The 25,468-nt window shown below is 34.6% G+C and overlaps 1 protein-coding gene across 5 annotated transcripts in view; it reads right to left on the bottom strand.

Moving 5' to 3' along the window:
- The window catches only part of LOC140519912 (serine/threonine-protein phosphatase 4 regulatory subunit 1-like), a 71,269-nt gene that overhangs the window by 5,867 nt on the left and 39,934 nt on the right, over positions 1 to 25,468 (bottom strand). For all 5 annotated transcript variants that reach the window (XM_072633434.1, XM_072633438.1, XM_072633435.1 and 2 more), the window contains 11 exons: positions 13,861 to 13,968; positions 13,005 to 13,070; positions 12,071 to 12,229; positions 10,982 to 11,154; positions 9,058 to 9,512; positions 6,946 to 7,142; positions 5,109 to 5,204; positions 3,883 to 4,068; positions 3,482 to 3,643; positions 2,589 to 2,689; positions 465 to 585 (listed from right to left, as the gene is read on the bottom strand). In XM_072633434.1, the coding sequence (XP_072489535.1) occupies positions 465 to 585; positions 2,589 to 2,689; positions 3,482 to 3,643; positions 3,883 to 4,068; positions 5,109 to 5,204; positions 6,946 to 7,142; positions 9,058 to 9,512; positions 10,982 to 11,154; positions 12,071 to 12,229; positions 13,005 to 13,070; positions 13,861 to 13,968 (1,824 nt within the window). The remainder of the gene's footprint in view (positions 1 to 464; positions 586 to 2,588; positions 2,690 to 3,481; positions 3,644 to 3,882; positions 4,069 to 5,108; positions 5,205 to 6,945; positions 7,143 to 9,057; positions 9,513 to 10,981; positions 11,155 to 12,070; positions 12,230 to 13,004; positions 13,071 to 13,860; positions 13,969 to 25,468) is intronic.

Here is a 25,468-nt window from a genome sequence, read left to right as displayed (position 1 = left end):
TTTATAAGTTTTTCACTTAATAACTGATGGAGGCTCTTTACTGTCAAAATGTTAGTAAATTACTACTTCAAATAAAATCTTTCATTAGTGTTTGATTGATATAGATTCATAGAAAACAATATTGTTTCCACATGAACTCCTCTCTTAGTTATTTTTATTCAAAATTATTTTGTAACGTAAAGCTTATTTAACTTTAAAAGAACAGTAAGTAATTGGTACAAACATATCAAATTAATTCTCCACAGTTTCCATCTCTGAAAAATATATTTTACAAAAAGATGTTTTACAAAATGACATTCTAGATGAAGTGTACAAATCATGGCAGTTAAACAGAAAATGCTCAAATATCTGCAATTTAGAAGCACAGAAGAAAAACAAACGATATATATGTGTATATATATATACACATATAAAAAATATGTATACACACACCCACATCCACACACACATGCGTATTCCCTTACTAGCTTAAAGGAGATCCATCGAACTTCAGAAACTTTATCTGCACACAGTTTTAGTGCAATGTGCATTAAATAGTCATAAACATCACTGGGGTTGTAGAGCTCTAATATCAGGATCAGTTGTCTGAAACAGAAAAACTGATTATCTTTGAGAAATCAACATAGTCACTTCTCTTATTTTTCCTTCAGACAAGCCATGGGGGGTGGGGGAGAGATGAAATAATGGAATACCACAGAAAAGTTGGACAGCTAGGTCTAAAAATCTTCTATGCCCAAGAGAAACATATTAGAGGCAAAATCAGAATTATGAAATCTCATATTCTTAATGTTCTTTCAAATGGAAATTAAAACTCCACCCTTATGTTTTCCCATGAATGGCAAAGCACATAAGGGGTTCAAAATTATCAAGATTAAGTTCAAGTAAAATAGAAAAATTTGCGACTATGCTTCAAAACAAAGCTGACAAAATCTACTCCTCACAAACAGGAGAATGCTTTATGCAATAATAACAATATTGCAAAGACTGACAATTTTGAAAGACTTCGGAACTCTAATTAACACAATGACCAACCACAATGCCAGAGGACAGAAGATGAAACATGCTACCCATCTCCTGCCAGAGATGTGACAGACTTATAACACAGACTGAGAAATATTTTTGTGTGTTTACAGACAGATAGATAGACACACAACGGGAGGAGGGAGGGAGTCAGTGAGAATGTGGATTTGAAAATACAAAATTTAATTAAAAAAAAAGAAAGAAAATCTGGTCTCGAACCTTTCAATATTTTCAAGAGTGAGAAAGAAGCGTGAAAAGAAATGTCAATCTTTAAAATAACTAACAGATGGAAAAATGAGAAGCAATCAGGGAAAAAAAGAATTGGAAACCATAAATCCCTGCGTCTAGTTACACTGTCAGAAGATGAGGAATACCTAGGACAGAGTAGATGCTTAATCAATGTATACTGAGTATCAAAAGGAACAATTTCTGGACAATGATCTTAGTATCAGGCACATGACAAAGATGTCACACCTATAGTTTTAGTTTCTTTAAAAATCACAAAGTATCTTGTGGTTAGAGATCATATGGGATGAAAAGCTACTGTTAACACCAAAATTCAAAATTACAGGAAGCCAATCATAAAGAGATGCAATCATTAATGAAGTGCTGCTAAAGAAAAGCTACATTGAAGTTTTGAAATATCACCACTAGAGGTCATGGAGTTTTCATAACATTTGTAGCTACTTATTTTAGATTTTTTTTTTTTTGGTCTAAGAACCTTAGTCTAGAAACAATAATGCGAAAACTAAACCTGAATTTTGGAAAGCACACAAAGCAAGAGAATTCTTGTCACTAGACAAAAGTTCTATTAAAAAAAGATCTTTCCTATTACGTTTGAATAGTTGTAAGCTGAAGTAAATTAAAGACAATACTGAAGCAAAGTGCTTTTTGTAAAATAACGGTTTCTCTGTTGTTTTTTAACAAAGATCTAGAGGTTTCAGGAGCCTATAAGCTCAATGAGTCAAGTCAATAACACTGTAGCCAAAAAAGCTCCTGCCATCCTGGGCTACATTTAGAGTAAAGGAAGAACTAGTTCTATTCTACTAGGCCCTTGTTGAGCTGTCACAGCAGGAATGTTCAGTTACGGGTACCACATTTTAGGAAAAAGACAAGGCAACTTGAAGCATGTCCAGAAGGGGGTCAACTAGAATGGAAAATGGAAACAGAACTGGAGAAGTTAACTGGAGAAGGTAAATTTGAAAGAACTGAGTTTACTTAGCTTGGAGAACAGATGACTTGGAAGGAAGACTTGTAAAAGAGGGAGTGGACTTATTCTGATTAGTTTGAAAGGACAAAACTAGAAAGAAAGGATAAAAGTTGCAGAGAAGCAGATGCAGGTTTGATTTAAGGGAAAATATCCTAATGATAAGAAGTATCCAAAAGTACAATGGGCTGTTTTAGGTAACGAGTTCTTTTTCCAATGGGGTCTGTAAGCAAAGAGATCACTGGTTAGGAATGGGTGTAGAAAAGATTCTTGTTAAAGTATATGGTGAAGTTCAAAGATTGTATAAAAATTAGGCATTATTCAATTTACCTTTTCATATATACAAGCAATGTTTACTTACTCTGCTAATTCATATCGAAACCTCCAATTCCTACTATTGTCAGTTACTACAAACTCTTGAAGTTGGTAAAGATACTCTCTCCTCTTGTCTGCATGAAGCAACTAAAAAAATGACAATATTTCCAAAGACATCAATACATGCTTACACATAAACCACTAAATTCCTCAGGGACAAAAACTTGTATTTCCACTGTAACAGTGAATAAATATTATTAACTAACTATTGCTGTATTTAGGAATACTTTCTATTCTTTTCAAATATGGAATTTAAAACTGGAAGAAAGTTTACATAATCTAATCCGAACATCTCACTTTACCAATCAAAAAACTAAGGCCAAGAAAGATTGACTTACTGAAGGTTGAACAATAATTAGCAATCTCAGAATTTGAACCCTGGTGCACTGATTCTAAATCTAATGCATTCTTTTAATTATGTCACACTGATTCTTGTGTAGGTGATAGATAACATCTAAATATATTTTAGAACATTCCCATGAATATTCTTCTTAAGCTTGTATAGAATAATAAAGCTCACATCAAGGACTATTTAATAATTTGGATTCAGAGGAATGTTTTTTACTGAGTCCATTTTCAAAATAATAAATTATCCTTGAATTTTATCTTTGAAAATATCTTTTAAAAAAAAAAGAGGAGAAACAGTAAGAAGAACTGAAATATACGAGCCAGAAGACATGTCTTACATCAGGCCATGCCACTGGACAGTGACTACAGGTAGTTATTTAATCTCTCTATACCTCAGTTTCCTTGCCCATAAAATGGACACTAAGTTTTTTATTAGCACTGAAATTTTCTAGGAAACAAGAAGAAAGAAATTTAACTGTTTAGTGACATAAAATATGAAACTTCCAAAGTAAAAAATACATTTCTTCCTACCTTTAGAAAATCATAGAGATGTTTAAGAACTCCAATGCGTACTTCGTCTAAATCCTTTAAGAATCCATTAAATATTGGCACCAAATCAGCAGCTGTTAACTGATCTCCAAGAATTACAGCTAGCTCGTGAATAGAAAAAGCAAGAGTCCGACGTACCTTCCACTATCCACAGGGAATAAAAGTAATAAAATGAATACCAAATATACTCTAAAATCTAACTTAAATTGTCATTTTATGGGACAAAATTAAGTAGAATGCTCAGTTTCTATCTGAATGCATAAATTGTTAGAATACATACACATTCATATTAATTTTATCTTCACATAAGTTAACCATAAAATATTTCAATTGAAATGGTTCTTGAAATTGAAATCTATATGTTCTGAAAATTCTATATTTACCTGTACATCTGATGCCAGTGTTTCATATGTATCTTTAAGGCAGTGCCAGTTCTGCCTCCCCAAAGTTAAAGCTACTCCAGGGAGACTGTATGCACAATGCTTGGCTATATCAGTGTCAACAGTTTGAGCTCTTGCTGGATCAGTCATTGACAAGTACTGGTCTAATAATGGCTGAGGTATTATATCCTAGAAAATGAGAGAAAAAAACTGACAAATAATATCCCAGAAATGATTTCAAAACTATATTAATAAACATCACAAACAATTCACAACATGGAACTGAGGCCAATTCTAGAAAAATTTCATAGGAGCAAAACACATTTACTTTTCCAAGGCCCACTAAGTCCTAAGCTGGATATTTTATTCATTTCATAGCAAATATCATTTATTCTGGTTGGGCTGAAGGATCAAGACACTTCACTAATTTTTATTCCGTATTTAAAACTAGCGGAACATCTGAAAAGGGCATGTATACTACAATAATTGATTAGCATTAATTCATGTCAGTTCATCTCATACTCTCTCTCCACATTATATATATATATATATATCTCCCATGTCTGATACCTTCTTTCTAAATGCTCAGATTTTAACACTACTTTATACACAAAGAGTGATCAATAAGTACTGCTAAATAGCAAGTCATCATCACAGAGGGGCAACATTCTCTTTATTTTACCACTACCAAAACAAATGAATGACTCTAAGTAAAAAATGAGCTGGAGAAAGAAACCACTCCAGTATCTCTGCCAAGAAAACCTCAAATGGATCACAAAAAATCAGACACCAATGAAAATGACTGAACAACAACAAAAATAAAATAAATTATGGAATAAATTCATTCAAGAAGTCGACCCAGAAGACAGAGTAGCCAGTCCCTGTTCAGTAGGACAGCTGATTATCAACAGGTCAGTCAAAACAGCTGGTCTGAATTGAAAGTCTGATAAGAATTTAAGAATGTTATTGAAACTGTCTTTACTCAGTTGTATTCTTTTTGCTTACTAAAATACATGCTGGATTCTGTACATCATTTTCTTTAACACTGTTTTTTTAAAAGGTTATATATGTGAAAGCTGGCAACTTGAGTTTATAAACCAAGATGGATAATGAAAGTTAGCTGAATAATAATATTAAATTTAAGAATAACCATCTTAGGCAAAACCCTCAGGAAATTAAATATAGACTCTTATTTTCTTCTCAAGACACATAGGAATTATTTTACTAACCTGTAACTTAGATTTATCGTCTTCAAATGGGGTTGGGTCAGATCTCTGTTCTTTCTGCAAATGTTCACTGGTTCCATTAAGATGTTTTTCAGAATCCTAAAAAATTGAATTTGCATGTTACCCATTTGCCCTTAAAAAAAGGAGATTCAAACTATCCTTCCATTAATAGACTCTAATGATGAAAAATAAAATACTATCCTAAAAAAGTTAATGCCCTTAGAATGTCATTTGATAATCCATGGCACTTCTCAGAAGATATATTTACAGAGCTGTGTACTTGCTATTAATGCTATGAAAAAGGTCTATGTGAAAACAGATAGTACAGTAAAAGTCTTTATCACAAGGGTTTTAAGAACTACTTGAGGTCTAGAATGAATATTTGTGGCCAAGAATGACCACAGAAAGGAAGAAGAGAAACAAAGCTAACTTTACAAAATAGTGAGGAGTGGCAAGTGCTAAACGTTATCTATCTTTGATCTAGATGGTGGATATAGAAAGAGTTCATTTGAATTTCAGTAAAAATGGTACAGTTAATAAAAAATGTATTCACATGATTTTTGTATACACACACACATCTTCCTATGTATGTATACTTTGAATATAAAATCTTTGTTAAGAAAACCTGCAAGAACTAGAGTGGTAATATTGGTCTCTGATCCCACATTAAATCAGATGACCTACTCCTTCAAATGTAATAGTAATTTCTTATTTACATCTGAAATGTCATACTCTCATAGCATAATGGATCCTGACTCTCATAGCATAGCTCATATAGGCTAAAAGGAAACTCATAATATACTCACAATGAATAAGATATGTGTCATGAGAGAACAGTGACTAGTTCTTTTTCTTTCTATCTCCAGCCTAACAGTGCTTGGGGGATAGTAAATAAATTGCACTGTTTCATCATTTTAAAATATAAAATGAGAAGTGTCAATCCCCACAAAGTATTCTTGAGATGTTTCCTAGTGGTTTGAAATGTTCACTTAAGTTGTAGTGTTCTCTAGGATAAATAAATAATTGCCTTTCAAGAACTGTTCTCCCTAGAACGAAAATGAAAATTTATATTATGCAACAGTTTTTATAGTATACATTGTGTATAACAGTGCCCTATTAAGAATTAAGCATATAGGCTACTGAAGAAATGTTTTAAAAATTTTTACCCAGGAACTCTGAGGATATTTCCCTGCCACTTTGATCTTTTTTTTTTAATCTCCAGTAAATATCCTGGATCAGACGAATCTGAATGGAGCTAATGGGGTCCTGAGAAGTAATAGGATCCATCTCTTCATACCAGAAGAATTCTAGAAAAGGCAAGGTACTTTTGGAGATGTACTAGCCAGGTAAAAGTTCATATATTCAGGCCATGAGATGAAATTCCAGGTTGCTGATAATTGTTTTCTCACTGCAATCATTCCTCTATGAAAATACTTGTGCTGCTCTGCATTTTCACAAACTGTGTTGAAGCAGTAGATATTGGAACATTTGCTATAAGTACCTTCTAATTTTTCCCTTAGTGAATAACCCATCCTCTACTGTTATTAAAATACACTAAGTGCTACTAGCTGTGACTTATGTGGCTAGCCCCATTAAAAACAAAAACAAAACAAAATAAGAGTGTTCAAATTAACTTTGGAGAAGTACTTTTGGTAACTTACTTCTCCAACTCTTGTTGTTTTGGAACGTATCCATGATTATCTAACAACTGACTATTTAGCTATCCTAAAAATGACCTCAACAATAAAATGCAACTTTACTATTTTCCTAAATGAGATTTATTAATGTAATGAAGATTTGTGATTTCTCTTTATTACTCAGAGAAAGTATAGATGCTTACTGTGCTCTGTATTACTCTGGTCACCAACAGGTCATTCTGAGATGACACAGAAGAGACGGCATTCTGATTTTCAGTGACAGAGGTAGGCACCGAGTTGGATACTTCCTCATGGGACTCTTCTGCATTTTTAGTTTCAGAATCATTCATGGAGTCAAGTTGGGCAGCTCTAAGGGCGGCTGATAACACCTGAACTTGAGCTGTAAAGATTTTAGCAACTGTTAATTGTTTAACTGTTAAATGTGACTCTGAATTTCAGAAATAAATATCTTACCTCAAAACCAAAAGTATGAAATGTATACATACACACATAAATATCTGACCTTGAGAATGAAGGTAGAACTCTAACTCCCCTTTAGACCCTCCCCGCTTTTGAGAGCCAGGTGGTGCTCTATGCTATCACTGTGAGTTTGCTGCTTAGACAATGCAGACTCAGGATTTCCAGGCATGGCTCTCACCACCTCGACCAACCAAAGTTGAGCCTCTTTCTCTGTGCTGAAGTTTTCCTTTTTAGCAAAGCAGAAATGACATGTCAACACCTCTTCCACAAAATATAACAACCCCTGTTTATGTCACCCCTCACTGACAAAATGCTTTTCTTCAAATATCTATGTGAATATAGTTGATGTATTACTATTTTCATTTTAAAAAATGAGGAATCTGAGACTCAAAAAATCTACTCACTTGCCCGTGGTCATTCTTACAAGATGAATACTGACACTCTACCCACATACATTTTATCCAACAAAATCAAAATGTTTTATACAACATTCTGTACATACACACAAAAATTGTTCGCTAAGTCTTCTAAGTTAGTTTCTTTCACAATTTTGCTTCATGAATTTTTTTTTTTTTGGTCAACATGTATAGGGATAGAGACTAGTAATGACACTGATTTCATTGGAAAAGGGAACTCCCTAATGAGGAAACTTTTCCTACCATGTGGATTGGCACCTTCTTTGAAACTCTAGCTTCAAGAGCTGCCCAGAGCAGTGAGAAGCTAAGAGACTTATCCAGGTCACAGAGCTAGGATGCATCAAAGGCAAGACTTGAATTCAGGTCATCCTAGTTCTTAGGCTGGCGCTATATCCACAATGGTTATTTTAAAAGTATTGTTATGTGAAAAGAACTTGTTTTCTTCTAAGTTTACTCAACAGATCCAAAGATTCACAAAATAAATATATTTTTCAATGATATTTCTTTAGTTAAAGGTGATATACTACATTTAATGCATTTCCTTTATAAATTTTGGGGAATGGAAGAAATCTATACAGATTCTCATAATATCCCCCTAAAACAACACCATAAAAACCCTTCTTCTTTGTACATAAATAAATTGCTGGGTGTTTTGGTTTTTTTTTCAGATTTCTCTAATCCAAGCAAGAATACAAATACTAAATTACTGAAGACAGTGGAAAGAGTTTTTGATAGTGAACATGTAGACTGCAAAATTTATTCCTTAATTCCAACAATGAATAGAAATAAAATTCATAAAAGGGGACACCAGATCAGCATGCTGTAGCTAAGAAACGTATTAGGCTCAACAGAGAGAAACCCAAAGTTCACATTCCTGTTTAGATATTTACTAGCTGTTTGACTATAGGCAAGTCATAATGTCTCTGAGCCTTGTAAAGAGGCCAATAATACAGGTACTACCTAATTCACAGAACTGCTGGCAAGGAAAGTATTTTGTAAGGTATAAAATACTATGTCAATAATGTCTCTTATCTAGCATCTCTTTATAATGATCAATGTACTATTAAAACTAGAAACTCTACAGTAGTACTGTTAAACATACATGCGTTTTTAACAATTAAAACTGACTTTGAATTGAATACATGCATACTCTCTCACATACTCATACATCCACAGACACCACACTTTCCAGGCAGTGATAAGTTTGAGCAAGTTTCACCTTACTATCCACACACACACAGACCACACAGACACAGACACAGACAGACAGACAGACAGACAGACACACAGACACAGACACACAGACACACACACACACACACACACACACACACACACACACACAGTCTCTCTCATATAGGAAGAAGGAAGATGTATTCACACACTCTAATAGACAATATCACAATTACTGACTTATACCTTGGACATCTGGATCATTCATCATATGTTCCTGCAAACTTTCCAATACTTTTTTAATGTCATTACTGGCAACACAGTTCTTACACATAGTGTCTGGTATACAGCATCCTTCTTCCTGTTGCTCAGTCTTGGTTTGAAGCAGTTCTAAATCCTGGCTGATATCTGGGAGAGGTGTGCGCCAGTAAAGAAAATTATTGAAAATGTCCTCAGAATTTCCTGAACAAGCTTTCTTCAGGCCCTGGCAGCTGTTTATTTGACTATCATTAGCATCCTTGATTGCATAAGAACTGTCACTCTGGCAGCTCTGGATCAGCTCTTCTTCAGGGCTAGTAGGGCAGGCCATTTTCTTTTCTATTCCACCTACATGCGAATTTTCAACATGCTGGAAATTACTAGTTTCAATTGATGTTCCTTCAGTCACTGGATCTGGTTTTATGTGTTCAGGATTTCCTGAACTGGGAAAATGGGGGGAAGAGGAAAAAACAAACAAACAAACAAACAACTTAATACCCTGAAAAGCACATGGGTCTGGTAGCACTGAAATGTCTATCCACAAAGGCCTCTTTCTTCCTTCTCTTAGTTCTCTTCCCCATTCTACCCCTGGATCTCTTTGGGCCAGGAAGAGGGATAAGACAGACAGACAGACAGAACAGAGACAGACAGACACACACACACATATGTAATACTGAGTATATTAAATATATTTAAAATATATATTAAAGTTGAAACTAAATAAATCATGCTGCTAGGCCCCCTTGGCACAAAAGATTAGAGAAGAATAGGGGTGAAAAGCTTTGTCTAAAAATAATCCTGCATTACTTTTGCATTTCAATCATTCTATATACTCTCATTAGAGACACAGGGCAGAAAGAGTGGGTAGAATGCTGGACTTGCAGACAGGAAAACCTAGGTACAAATCCTACCTTTGAAACTTACTGGTAACCATAGGCAAGTTTAACCTCTCTGTACCTCAGGCAAATCCCTAAGACTTACGAAGTTACAGATGGATGACAACTTGAGAGAGGGAGTTCCCTCACCAATAAAATTATAGATCTTTGATATGATGCCATATCTCTATCCTATATTAAAATAATTATTGGAGAGGTAGTTATATATTAATTTTTCCATAAAGCTTACATTCACAGCCTATATCTACAACTCCATCTTACAAGGTAATATGAGGGATAGGATCAAAATCATGGATAAGTAAATCAATAAAAACTCCACCACCACTACTTGCAAAACAGATGCAAGTGTAATAATCCATTATCAGTAGGTAAACACAGTCTGCTAAGTTATCTAATTTGAAATATCATCTTTGTATGCAAAAGACAACACATTTTATGTATTACAAAGTTCCAGGATGTTTGGGGCTCTTGCCATTGTGTTCATATTATCTACAGAATTTCCTGTAACTGAAAGATGAAGGGGACAACATCTTTCTGAATTATTTCAACTCTCATTTCAATGACTATTTCAAGTAAACTTACAATATGTAATCACTTTGTTACTTATAGTAAAGCAATCTTATTTTAAAACCTTTACTATATATATATATTTTTTACCAGACTTGTGATTTCATTGGTGTAGCAAGCTTCTAGTGAGGAACTCCCTCTACCAATGCTCCTAATACGCAACTGAAAGTCTTAAAAAATTGCCTAGAACACTTAAGAGGTTATGTGACATGCCCAGGATCACACAACCAGTATGTGTGTCACACAACCAGAAGTGGGACTTGAATGCAGGTTTTACTGACTGTGGGGGCAACTCTTTATGCACCCAGCCACGATGTATCTCACTAAAATGAATGTTTCTTTAAATAAAGCTCAAATTATCCATTTTACATATGAAGTTACAGCTAATCTTAACAGTTTACCAAGAAAATAAACTTGCAGTGATAGTTTTTTTTTTGCTTCAGGCTTACCAAGATGATGTGCTATTGACACAACTGCTTGTGGAGCCAGAAGTGGGAGTGATGTCCTGTGCTGGAGGTCGGATACTTAGGGTTCCGTCCTCTCGAATATAAAGACCAGCACTAGAAGGATTTGCAAAGGTAGAAATAAATGGACCAAGAGACTGAAAAGCAGCCTGACGTACCTGTAACAAGACAAAATGAGAAAACAAAATGTGACCTCCTTGTAGTCTGCTGGACATCCTTGCCCAGGGCGCCTATCAAATTAATTATTTAAAAATTTTTATAGGGGTAGGGTCAGTGATCCCTAAATCATCCAAAATGTCCTAGTTTTGTCCTCAAATCACTTAATGGAGGGCAGAGTCAGGACTAGAACTAAAGATCTCAAGATCTAGTCTTTTTGGAGATTTTGGACATTTTGGAGAGATGTAAAGAAAGGGAAAGACACAGAAATACACACACACACAATCACCAAAGGACACACACATATAGATACATACAAAGAGGGAGGGAGTGTGTATATATCTGCCTATGAATGCATGATTACCTGTGAATAAAAAAAAACCCTTTAGTTTTAGGTCATTTATGACTAAAAAATGTCCTAAATTCCTTTACTTGTAAAGGAATGTACTAGAAACACCTAGCATACCATCATTCAAAGGGATAAGACTAAGATAATCTGTTGTTTCTTTTTATTTGCTTTCAAAATAAGAAGTGACAACAACAAATCCTCATCAAGGACATATGTATGTCATGCTAGGAATGAGATAAATCAGAAAAACTGAATGGAAGAAAAGTCTGCTCTTCACTATGCTAACTATGAAATTTGCTTACAAGTTTTCAATAGGTAGCAAAGTATTCCTTCTACCACACTCAAAAGGCTAACTTTAAATCAAGTAGAAAGCGAGCCAACAGTAAGAGTGTCATCACCATTAAGAAGACAAATGGTTCAATTTCCGAAAATACAAAAGCCATAGCCATGAATTTGGAGGCCAAGTTGAAGACCTATACCTTCTGGTTAGTTTTTAGTCACGAAAGACAGAGACAAATATTGCTTTAATAATGCTTTAAACACATTAATCTGTACTTCCTTCAACTCACCCATCTACAAGGGTCACTGATAAGATTGATAAAGAGAGGAGATAGTTTGGTTCTTCGAACTTCAGATGAGGTGGTGTAGGACACAGCCATAAAGCATTCAGCACAAGCTTTCCGCATTCCCCAAACACTATCAGAGCAGAGTTCAAAAAACTTTGGGATCTGTCAGAACAAATGGAATAGGAATACTCAAACTTACTTTATTACAAGAGATTGCTTGGATTTATTTTTGCTTCTTAAATAAAAATTCACGGCAAAGAAAACAATAAAATGTCATTAAAACCAATTTGGAATTAATTCTCATTACTAATTTTAGTCATGATTTGTCTATGCTTATCAGAAAAAAAAAGCTTTAAAATTTCCACAATAATTATTTGTTGAGCAGCTTTTTTTTTTCCAGTCTCCTATCAAAATAAAATAAATTTAATGATGGTCACTTATGGAAGGATTCATATAGTGTTCATTGCTACACTTAATTCAATTATGTTGGATAAAAAGAGAACTTTCAAACACTGTATTCAAAGTTAGGGCAGCAAGGTTATTCCCTGAGTTTAAAACAAAACACAAATAAGCTTCTCAAGATAAAAATAAAAGAAAAAAATTAACATTAATTTGAAATGTGAAAGATTCCATTCACTCAATGTTAAATTCTACTAGACAGTGTTTCTTTTACTGTTTCTCAAACACCAATCATTTGTTAAGCCTCTATTATATTAGGCACTATTCTAAGTGCTGAGGATACAATTACAAAAGTAAGACTGTCCTTGCCACCAAGATGCATATGTTCTACTTATCAGTAACCAAATGCTTTGAAAATATTAATTTCTTAAACTGATAATGTCAATTTGGGACTTAAAATGTTCACTCCATATTAAATGCAATGTAAGTATAATATTTATTTTAAATTAGAAATTACTTTCATTTAAATGTCACATACCAAAAATTTCTCAGTAGCTTCTTGTCCAACAGCATTACAGACATCCCCAAAATTTGTAGCACAGACCTGAGGTAAGGAAAAAGTATTATTACCTGTTACTTTTAGCTGGCTGAAATGTACTTTCTTTGGTTCTTAAAAGAAAAACTGCAAACAAGCAAGCAGGAACTATAAATAAGAGTATATTTTTTCTGTCAGTCAGCTAACAAGAACTTGAGGATCCACAAATACATAATAGATATTACTAATTTAGAACTTCCCACCTCTACCAAAAAAAAAAAAAAAAGCACACCAAAGAATAATAATAAGACTTGTAAAAAGATAATCTTTTTTCTCCATATCAGTCTCACATGCATAAATGTTCACTGCCATCACTAATGACAAAATATAGCCCTTATATTCCCTACACATGGGGAATTCAATGGCCCTACTGATTGAGCAGGGAGGTAGATTTGAAGAGACTGGTTCAAGATCCAGAGAAGAGAAACAGTTTTCATAAAGGCCAGGAGTCTTTGGGCTAATAATACAGAAATAGATTACTAGAGACCTCCAGATATCTAGAAACAGCGTATGCTTAGGCTGTTCCTGTCCATCATTGGATTCAGCAATAACACCTACTTCAAACTCCTTTTCATAAACTGCTTTCAGTTTGCCCTCAAACAATAATCTCATCTGTGTACATAAAATGGTGCCTTCCTATTTCTATTAATTTACAAGGAATACTAATGAAACATAGTTTATGCATTCTATTAAAGGATGAATCTTTTTTAAACCAGATCATTTCTATCTAGTCAAGAAATTGTAGAACAATTTAATTTAAAATTTAATACATATTGTGTTTGAAACAAGATATTTCAACCTTCCGAACTTGGAAGAGCTTCCCATCACCACACAATTCACAAAATCGAGGAAGCAGCAGGCGTTCAACTGTGCTTTTGCTTAGCATTGAGGCCATTTTGCAGATTATCTATAAAAAATAATAAAGTAAAAAGTCACTTGAAAAACTAGCGTATACCTACTAACACATAAACGCTACTAATACTACAGTTAAATTATGAAATGGAACTAAAACTAAAGATCTTCCCATCCTGTTTTCTAACCATAACATTTTTAGAGATAAAAAGCATGTTTTCTTAAGAGATCATATAGTCTAAACCACTTATAGATAAGAATACCAAGGTCCTGAAAGGTCAAGTGACAGGCCCAAGATCATACATGTGTCCTTCTGACTCCAGACCTAGTGCTTTATTTTAATATTCTCAATGTTCAATATGATGTCTGAACAAAGTAAAAAAAAAGGCCTAACTTGTATTTTTTTAGTTTCATACCCCATCTTTAAACACTGATATTTTTAAACAACTATGAATTTGTACCTTACAATAGGAAAAAATTCACATGAAAATCAAGGAGATGAATAATATCTGTAGATAACAGAAATGACTATCACCCTCTCCTTTTTAAAATTTAGAAAATACAGATTTGTTGTCCTGAAGTTTTCTTGTCTAGAACTGGTATAGTATAGTAGAAAAGAACACTGGATTTAGAGTGAGATGACCTGGTTTTAAGTTCCACTTCTCTTACTACTTGTGTGACACTGAAGTAGTCCCTTAACTTCTCTCTGCTTTAGTCGCCTGAAGGAGTTGAACTAGATAATATCTACAATTTCTTTTAACTCTAAATCCTATGATCTTTTGGTTAAAGATAACTCAAGAAAAATATTAAGGTGCCACACTCAAAGCATTATTTAAAAATCACAAGTGTCCTTTATCTGTAAAGAAAAAAGAATGGGAAGACTAAAAACAACTATATTCATTCCTCCACTTCAGCCACACTCACTCAAATTTATTCCACTATAGCTCTAAGATTCTCTAAACTAAGAGCATTATAAATCCAGTAGCTTTGTAACAAGAAATACTATTTGGACTCTGAGGACTATTTTTATGATAAGACTTTTTATACATTTCATCAGAGCTACCTATTATTCTCTATAATATGTAATCACAAACATTTAAAAAAACTGCTTAAACATAAAAATACTTTGCCCTTTGACCCAGCAATAGCACTTCTAGGATTGTATCCCCAAGAGATCACATAAAAATGGGAAAGGGTCCCACATGTACAAAAAAAATTTACAGCAGCATTCTTTGTAGTTGCCAAAAACTGGAAATCGAGGGGATGTCCATCAATTGGGGAATGGCTGAATAAATTATGGTATATGAATGTAATAGAATACTACTGTGCTATAGGAAATGATGAATAGGAAGACTTCAGAGAGGCCTGGCAAGACTTATATGATCTGATGCTGTGCGAAAGGAGCAGAACCAGGAGAACTTTGAGCACAATGACCACAGTGTGCGAGTTTTTTTCTGGTAGACTTGTAACTTCATTGCAATGCAAAGATTTAAAAAAAACATTACCAATGGTCTTCTAAGGCAAATTGCCTTCCACATCCAGAGAAAGAGCTATGGAATTCAATCACAGAATGTAGCAGATCATTTGTGTGTGTGTATGTGTGTGTGTGTGTGTGTGTGTGTGTGTGTGTGTGTGTGTGTGTGTGTGTGTGTGTGTGTGTGTGTGTGTGTATTGCATTTTGGTTTGTTAAGACGATTTCTCCCACTCATTTTAATTCTTCAACACAGCATGACTATAGTGAAAATGTATTTAACAGGAGTGTACGTGTAGAACCTATAAAAAACTGTATGTTGTCTCGCACAGGGAGAGGGGAGGTAAGGTGGAGGGAAAGGAAAATAAAAATCTAAGTTATATGGCAGTTATTGTAGAACACTGAAAATAAATAAAATCAATAAAAAAACATACTTTTAAAATCAAGACAACATGAAAATCTATTGAGAAAAACTATTAGTTATAATTTCAAAATGCAGATAAATTTTCGGCTTGCAGGAACAATTACACTTTATCTACAGAGAACTGTTTATCTATTATCTAATTTATAGGAAAATATGGCATAAATAAAAGTATTAATGATAGGCAAGAAAATGCATCTGTGTATGAAATTTAAGTGTGTATCACATTTAAGAGTTTAACTCAAAGTTAAAATCAGTTTGAAACTAAACTGATAGGTAAATTATTAGTAGAAATAAAAATTTTTGCTTGCTTCACAATAACTTGACAAATCTAAAACTCCCTCTCCATAATTTTTTCATTTTTACCAGTGATTTATGTATGAAAGTTGCTAACCTCAACATAAAACTGATTTTTAATTTAAAACAAGAATGGAAAAATAAATAAACAGGACCTCTCTGGAGGTACTCAAATGTCTTCCAAGTTAGGTGGGATATATTTAAGGAGAAGAATCAGAGAAAAGAGAAAAAAAGAGAATAAGCATGGCAATACTAACATGGATAAAGCAGTTGCTTATTCTCTCAGCAATGACTATGCAAGGTGAATGCTACAAGCTACTCTAACCATCTAAATATAAACAGTACCAATTTGGGGGAAGGTGGGTTTCTATACACAATTTAGGCTAAGTTGTAACAATATTTAGCTGCATACTACTGTTGCAAGGGGGGAAGAAGAGACAAGCCCAACACAGATTCTTCTTTTATGATAGATAGATACATAGAACATTTATTAACCACTCACTATATGCCAGAAACTTATTTTGCTAAGTTCTGCAAATATAAATACAAGCAAGCAAAACAGTTTCTGTTCTCAATGAGTTTACATTTTAATGGGGAAGGACAACACATAAAGGGGAGCTGGAAGGTGGAGGGAGCTGGAAGGTGGAGGGAGCGGAAGGAGAAAGCTATATAGTAGCATACAGAGTTCAAGTTTCTTATGTTGACAAAGAAACATACCTGATGTAAGGGAGAATGATACAAATACAAAGGAGAAGTCTAGACAAAGAGATACTGCATAATTTGGAGAGAGTTATTATATCTGTTCACTTGTACTATTAATTATTTCCTCTAGAAATAAGTGTCAGGGATAGGGATAGTTGAAAAGAACTCTCAAATTAATTAGAACACTTCAAGTTAAGATGGCAGAGAAGCTGAGCTGTCCCAAAGAACCTCCCCTCTCCCAATTATCTGAAAAGCGTTCCAGCTAATGCTAATGGATTTTTGGGGGGGTAGGAGGATGGAGCAGAAGTTCTCCATACAGTCCGGGAATACACAAAAAGGCATTTGAAAGATAAAAGAGGCTGGTTGAACCAGGGAAGCCAAAGGCAGTTCAGGTAAATGAGGAAGCTATGGAAGCAGTGGGTGAAGGAGGGGAGGAGGTAATCAACTCATTCAATCAATCAGTACTTATTCAGCTCCTAATACGTGTCAGGGCATACGGGTTCAAATATAAAGAATGAAATAATCCTTACTTTCAATCAACCTAAGTTCTGAAAGAGAGAAATAAGTGTATATAAAAAGGCAGATAAAATATATACAGGCATACACACACATACATATTATGTACATACAAACTAGATAAATACAAGGTAATCTGGGTTCACACAGTACTTGAGTGTGGATTCATTCTATTCCACTGGTTTTAAGAAAGAAAAGAAAAATGGGGAAAGAAATGTATTAGGGAAAAAACTCAGGAGAATAGGGAAAGACATATTATTTTGCATAAATGGTGAGCACAAGAAGAATATACAAACAAGAAGAAAGGAATAGGAAGAAAATACCATGATCCCATTTTTAGCTGAACAAGTTGAAAAAAGCTAAAAACAGACACATTAACACACATAGAGTTTGGTGTAGATACATTAAACAAAAGATGGACAGGAAAAAAGATAAGGGTGGTATAAGAGGAAGAGTAGAGTGGAGGAGGGAATAGTATGCAAGCAAAATACAGCTTCAGAGACTTTATCATAAAGTGGAGACTAAAAATTAAAAGGATAAGAAACAGATTGTATCCTGGGCTTACTTAAGAAAGAAGGGACAGAGTACTAAGAATACATCACTTCCATTATAGATTATTAGTGTTAATCAGATTCCTTTCTTTCCTCTTCCCCCTTTCTTTGTAAAGATGAAGCATAGAGGGAAATAAAGTATAAGAGGATATTATGTAGGAAAATAAACAATTAACAATCCCAACTGTGAACATGAATGGGACTGAACTCACCCACAAAATGGAAAAGAGTAGTAAAGCAGATTAAAAATCAGGATCCAACAATGTTGTTTATAAGAAACATACAGATTCACATGGAGTAAAAATGAAAAGAAAGGCATAAGATTTTATACAGTACCTACTATATGTCAAGCACCATGCTAAGCATTTTACAAATATTATCTTATTTGATCCTTACAACAATTCTGCAAGGTAATTCCAATTATTTTCCTAGTTTTACAATTGAGGGAACTGAAGCAAATAGAGGTTAAGTGGCTTGCCCAGGCTCACAGAGCTGACCTCAAATATGAGATCAGATTAGAATGAAGGTCTTCTTGCCTCCAGGTGCAGCACTATCCACATGTACAGGTTGGAACAAAATATAATGTATTTCTGGCGAACTTAAGAAAAAAAGCAGGTAGAAACCATGGTCTCAAACAAAGCAACAGTAAAAAGAGACATGAATTAAAGTTGGACAAGGAGGGAAAAACTATATGTAAAGGTATCATGATAAAATTCTATCAATAATATATGTATTCCTATATGTATATACATATACATAAATGAGAATTGCCCAAAATGTCTGAATTCAAAAAATAAAACACCAATGAAAGAACTCTTAAGATTCTATAAAAACAAAAACAAAAAAACCAAGGCTGTAAAATCCAAGATGCATGGTTAAGCTGAACAGATGATCCATCCTGCCAATCGAGCTTAATGATAAATAAAAAAGACAGATACTTAATAATAAAGAGGTGTTTGAAACATCTTTAGTAAGAAAAACAAAGAGTTTGTTTCTTGAATATCCTAAACAACAGAAACGTAGGAGTGAACAAATGCAGAAGCTAAGGACAGCAACAGCAAGAGTGACAAAAGAGACCAATAACAGACTCTATTTAAATACACATAAGACAACAGGGGTGAAGGCAGAAGCCCAGTAGGGGTGACAGTGAAAAGGTAGACCTGGCATATTATGGCAACATCTGGCAACATATTTTGCTTATGGGTAAAAAAAAATTTTTTTTGGTGGGACTACATCACAACATGGGAGTACCCATAAAAGGGGGAAGAGTAGCAGGGTGACAGAAATGAATGTGTGATGTGGTGGGTTCAAATCAAGAGTTAGCAATAAGGGTAAGGTGACTTTTGTGGTCTCAGACGAAGAGTCTACAAGGAAATGGTTCGGGAGGAGGGAATGAATGAAAAGAGGGTGAAAGGAAGGCAGCCCTACTTTGGAAATAACAGGGGGTTCCAGTGAGGAATGCTCCTACAGATGAAGGGAGATGATTAGTGAAGGAAGATGAGGCCCTTTCACTGATCTGGGAGATTTAGTGCTTGGAATGTTTACTTGTCTATACTGGGAGAAGGGGAGTTGGAACTCTTTGAGGCAAGTGGTACATCAGGATTAGGAGAGCATGGACAAATGGAGGACATTTCCAGGGAGGATATAGACCAATAGTAGGAGAGAGGCCCTATCACAGGGCAGCATCCTCCCTCATACCTGTAGTAATTGGCATTGTTTGGAGGGTGAAGCACAATGGAAAAGAGGAATCTATAGGATAAGCCCTATAAGGCAGTGGCAAACAGTGCCTGGAGAGGAGAGACAAGAATAGATACTTTGGAAGCTTTGATCTTAAGTTGAATACAGAGAAAAGAAAAAGTCAGTATGATTATAGGGGTCATGAATCAGAATGAGGATCTAGGGTAAAAGAGAAAGAGAACATAGATGATTAAAAGAGTGAGAAAATTGTTTTTGGAAAGGAGAACGAAAAAATGAAATTTAAAAAAATAAATGAACAGGACTAGTTGAAGGGCGGAAACAAGGTGGATCTACTTGATTAACTGAAAAGAATAGAAGGAGAAAGAAATATATAACCAGATAAAAATAAGATAAAGGAACTAATAAATAAAACCATAAAGGAAAAGGAGTAACAAAATGAAAGAAGGGATTCAGGAGTGAGGGGAAGAGAGCCAATGGAAATAGGACCACATTGAGAAAAGAATAAGTAACTGAAGCAACATAATAATACTGTGTTTATAGCAGAAGATGAAGAAAAAAATCATAACTTGGAAAAAATTTTTCTACACAGATGGAGGAAAATATAAACCTAACTCATAACTTTAAAATGGATTAAACAACTAAACAAAAAGAAAAAAGTGACAGACTGGAAAATAAAACAAAATCCTAAAATGTGTTGACTACAAGAAACACATTTAAAAACCAGAGATACATACAAAATAAAACTGAGGAAATGGGGAAAAAAATTATTAAAGCTCAAATGAATCCAAAAGAGTAGGAGTTGCAACCAAGTTATCTAAAAAAGCAAAAACAAACATTCACAAACTAAAAAGGGATAAAAAAGGAAACTACATGATGTTGAAAGCAACCATGGACAACAACAACAAAAATATATCAATAATAAACATATACTCCAGATGTCTTAGCATTCAAACTCATAAAAGAAACACCTAAGGTACCAGAAGATATAGATAGCACAACAGTGATAGATTTCAAAAATCTCCCTCTTACTTTTGGATAGGTCTAAAAGAAAAATAAACAAAAGGGGGAAATATAGAACTGAACAAATTTCTGGAGAAATTAGACTTAAAGGACATAGAATCATCTAAACAGAACTGGAAAAGAATATACACATTTCTCACCACCACAGAGAAAGTTTACAAAAACAGAACACATACTATGGCACAGAGATACTGTAAACAAATAAAAAAAAGTCAGAAATGTTTATTATACCCTTTACAGACCACAACACAGTAAAAAAAAAAAAAAGTAATCAGTTCAGAAACCACAAAAAAAAGATATAACAAGTGAGTTAAAATCTGAAATAACAAGTGAATCAAAGAACAAATCACAGAAATAACTTCTATTTAAAAAATAAAATTATAATGATGAAACAACATACAACAATAGCAAAAGAAACAAAAAAATACTTCCAAAGTTATAAAATACTCAAACTTGCATAAGTGTAGGTAAAGATTTTAAATAATCCAATCTCAGCTCAGATGCAATCCAGCTCAGACTCCGTCTAGCTGGGATTCTATCTGGCCCGCTTGTGAATACAAGCGTTACAAATGCTTAGGTTCCTTAAGAGGCAACCCAATTTGGCGAATCTTTAATAAACTTTGTTTTCTTTGGCTTTAAAAAAAAAATAAATCCAATCTCAGAAATGTAAATAGATCTAGCTGCAAAGAAATCACCAAAGGAAAAAACTCCTGCTCCTGATGGATTCAGTAGAGAATTCTATTAAATTTTTAAAGAAGTCAGTACTCATTCTTCACAAATTTTACTCAAAAACTGAGAAAGATATCACCCTATCAGAATCTTCTAATAAGATGAACAAGAGTCCTAATACCTAAGCCAAAGAAAATGAAACACAGAAAGAAAACTACAGGCCAACACCATTAATGAACATGGAGAAATTTTAAACAAAATCCTGCCAAACAGACCACAGCAATTTATCCAAGAAATTATTCATTATGACTGTGAAATTTATACCAGGGATTTAATGGATGGTTCAACATTAGGAAAAAAGGGAGTACAGTCTGGGACCCAATTGAACTCTCCCAATATTCCCATCCAAACAACTTTAAAATAATGCCTCAAATAAAGTTTTGGAGTGACAGAGCCAACAAAAATGTCAGAGGTGAACATTTATCCAGTCTAAGGCAACTCAGGAAGTCCACAAGAGAGGTCTACATACTGGGGTGGGCACAGACCTGGAGAATAGTAGGAGAACCAGAGGTGAGTCTTGGAGGCAGCCATTACAGCAGCAGCAGCTCTGGGGGCTCTCCTCAATCCAGAGAAAGAGTATAAGGGTTGGACAACTGGTCAGAAAGAGATTAAGAAAGACTCTTTGTGGGCACTGGGTACAACTAGTGCTGATTGGCAATTCTATGACCCACAGCAGTTCTGGATTACATTTCCAGGCTAGAGAAGGGAGCTTTTGATCACAACGGAGTAAGGGCCCTGGTCGCAGTTTCAGGGCCAAGAGGAACATTAGTACACTTGTGGTTGCAAGAGATCAGGAGAATGGTTATAGTTCCAGGGCCATGAGGAGCACTAGCACTTATGAGTGCAGGGGAGCAAGGGCCCTTTGTGGGTAAAGATCAGAACACAAACCAGGAGAACAGTCACCACACACCTCTTCCAGGATAAAACCACCTTGGAAGGATCAAAAATTTGCAGACCTCAGAACTGTCTCTGCAAACAGCAGCAGGAAAATGTGTGAAGTTTGGCACAGATCTTTCCCATCCCCAGGTGAGCAGAGCCTAAAATGTAACATAAAGTTCAAAGTGAAGAAACAGGCTGGGAAAATGAGCAAACAACAACAACAAAAAGAACCTGACATAACAAACTACTATAGTGGCAGGGAAGACCAAGACATAAACTTAGAATATAGCAATGTGAAAGCAGCTTCAAGCAAATCCTCAAAGAAAAATGCTAATTGAATCCAAGGATAGAATGAATTCCTAAGAAGAGTTAAAGAGAGATGAACGGTAGAGAAAAAATTGGAAAAAGAAATGTGATACAAGAAAATAATGAAACGAGAATTAGCAGTTTAGGAAAATAGGGCAGTTAGATGGTGCAATGGATAGAGTGCCTGGTCTGATGTCAGGAAGACCTGAGTTCAAATCCAGTCTCAGACACTTAATAGTTGTGTGACCCTGGATAAGTAATGTAATCCTGTTTGCCTCAGTTTCTTCATCTGTAAAATGAGCAGGAGAAGGAAATGGCAAACCACACCAGAGTCTCTGCCAAGAAAACCCCAAATGGGCTAACAAAGAGTCAGACATGACTGAATGATTATACAAAAAGAAAAGAAGAGAAACAAACAAATAAAACACTTTAGAAAATGACATCTTAAAGAAGAGAACTGGCCTAATAGTAAAAAAGGCACAAAAATTCACTGAAGAAAAGAACTCCTAGTTAAAAAAAGCAGGCGTCACCAAATGGGGAAAAAAGGTACAAAATCGCACTGAAGAAAACAATTCCTTAAAAATCAGAATTGGGAAAGTAAAAGGTAATGACACTATGAGAAATTAAGAAACAATCAAAAAACAAAAGAATGAAAAAATGAAATGTAAAAAATCTCATCAGAAAAATAACTGGCCTGGAAAATAGGTCAAGGAGAGATAATTTAAGAATTATTGGACTATTGGAAAGCCATGATCAAATAAAAAGTCTACATATCACAATCTAAGGCAATTATCAAGGAAAACTGCCTTAGATCCAGAGGGTAAAAGAGAAATGGATAGAACACACCAACTACCTCCTGAAAGAGATCCCAAAATGAAAACTCCTAAGAATATCATAGCCAAATTCCAGAGCTTCCTAGTCAAGAAGAAAATATTTCAAGAAGCCAAATAGAAACTATTTAAATGCCATGGAGCCACAGTCAGTATCACACAAGATTTAGCAGCTTCCATGTTAAAGGAGCAGAAGGCTTACAATATGACAATCCAAAAGGCAAAGGAATTAGGATTATAATTAATAATAACCTACCCAGCAGTATGAGCCTTTGGGGGGAAAACGAATATTTAATGAAATAGAGGACTCTTAAGCATTCCTGATGTAAAGTCCTGAGCTGAATAGAAAAGTTGACATTCAAACATACTGTATTTCAAACACACCATATTTTACCACATAATCATTGCAGATTTTATGCCATTTTTTTTTTTTGGCAAAAAAGTGAATTGTGACCATTATGTGAAGCTTTAAAAAAAAATTGTGCTGGTATTACTTGTCTTTTAGTTTCCACCAATTTCAACCAACTTTTCACCGAAAACTCTTTCGGCAGCTGTTTCCATGCTGTTCAGCAAATGCGATCACTTTCAGCTTGAAGCCTGCAGAACAGTTTTTATATTTACCCACAATCAGAAAGAAATGTTTCACACATTAATGTATCACTGGCAGATGAACTGTACAATTTAGGGCAGGGCAGATGCATGTCTTACAATAGCACATGACTTACTTGTGACAGCTTCACCTGCCCATTGGGTTGAGTGACAATACCGTTACTACTGTAGCATTCTAAACAAACCACACATGTCAGCTTTTGGAAATATACTGTGATGGGAATTCTAGGCTCAAGGTCCACAATGCATGAGAGATAAATTCATATCCATATTTCATTGGTAAATACACTGCTGCTTTGTTTACCTTTTAAACAGTGTGACCAACAGAATTATACCATGTGATCAACTACATGATGAAAGGCTATAAACTAATTTTTGGACTGGAAAAAAAAAAACCCAACACCCAGAGTGCAATAATTATATGGTAAAATACAGTAAGCGTCCAAAGAATCATAAAAATGTAAATATGAAAGAGTAATCATAAGGGACTTAATAAAGTCAAACTTTTATATTCATTTATGGGAAGATAATACATATAATTCTTAATAACTTTATCACTATTAGGAAAGTTAAGAAGATACGGATGTAAGCTAATAATGTTGGGATGATCTCTAAAAACAAAACAAGAGGAGTGAGAAAAAAAGCATGCACTGGGAGAAGGGGAAAGGGAGAAATAGAATGGGGAGAATTGGGGAGAATATTCTGACATAAAAGAGGCACGAGGAAAAGCTTTTATAAGAGGAGAAAATGGATGTGGTGTGCAATGCCTGAACCTTACTCTTATTTGAATTGGTTCAAAGAGGGAAATACACACACACACACACACACTCACTCTCTCTCTCTCTCTCTCTCTCTCTCTCTCTCTCTCTCTCTCTCTCTCTCTCTCTCTCTCTCTCTCTCTCTCTTTCTCTCAGTTGGGTATAGGATCTATCTTACCCAATAGGGAAATAGGAGGGCAAGGGGATAAGAATTATGGGAGGTAGGTATGAGTAGGGATGATAAAGGGAGAGTGGATTAAGAAAGGCAGACTTTTGAGGAGGTACAAGATAAAGAGAGAAGAAACAAAGAAACAAAAGAAAATAGGATGGAGGGAAATACATAGTAATTGTTACTGTGATTTAAATGGGATGAGCTAACATAAAATAGAATTGATTAGTAGAATGTATTAGAAACCAGAATTCAACAATATGTTGTATACAAAAGACACACTGGAAATAGAGAGACACCCACAGAGTTAAAATAAAGGGCTGAAGCACTTAATGATGATCAACTGTGAAAGACTTGGCTATTTTGATCACTACATTCCAAAGATGCATGACGAAAAAAGAGAAATGATGAACTCAGTGCAAATTGAAGTATAATTTTCTCACTTCCTTCTTCGTGCTTTTTTAAAAAATATGGCTAAATGTGGCTAAATATGTTTTGCATGATTTTGCATGTATAATTGACATCAGGAAGAAGAGAATCTAGAGCTCAAAATTAAAAGAAAAAAATGCTAAAAAACAATAATAAAGAAAAAAGTTAGG

The sequence above is a fragment of the Notamacropus eugenii genome, chromosome 1, assembly GCF_028372415.1.
Source record: "Notamacropus eugenii isolate mMacEug1 chromosome 1, mMacEug1.pri_v2, whole genome shotgun sequence".
Classification (NCBI taxonomy): Eukaryota; Metazoa; Chordata; class Mammalia; order Diprotodontia; family Macropodidae; genus Notamacropus; species Notamacropus eugenii.
The sequence above is the reverse complement of the archived record's forward strand: the minus strand, read 5'-3'. Positions and strand labels throughout refer to the sequence as shown.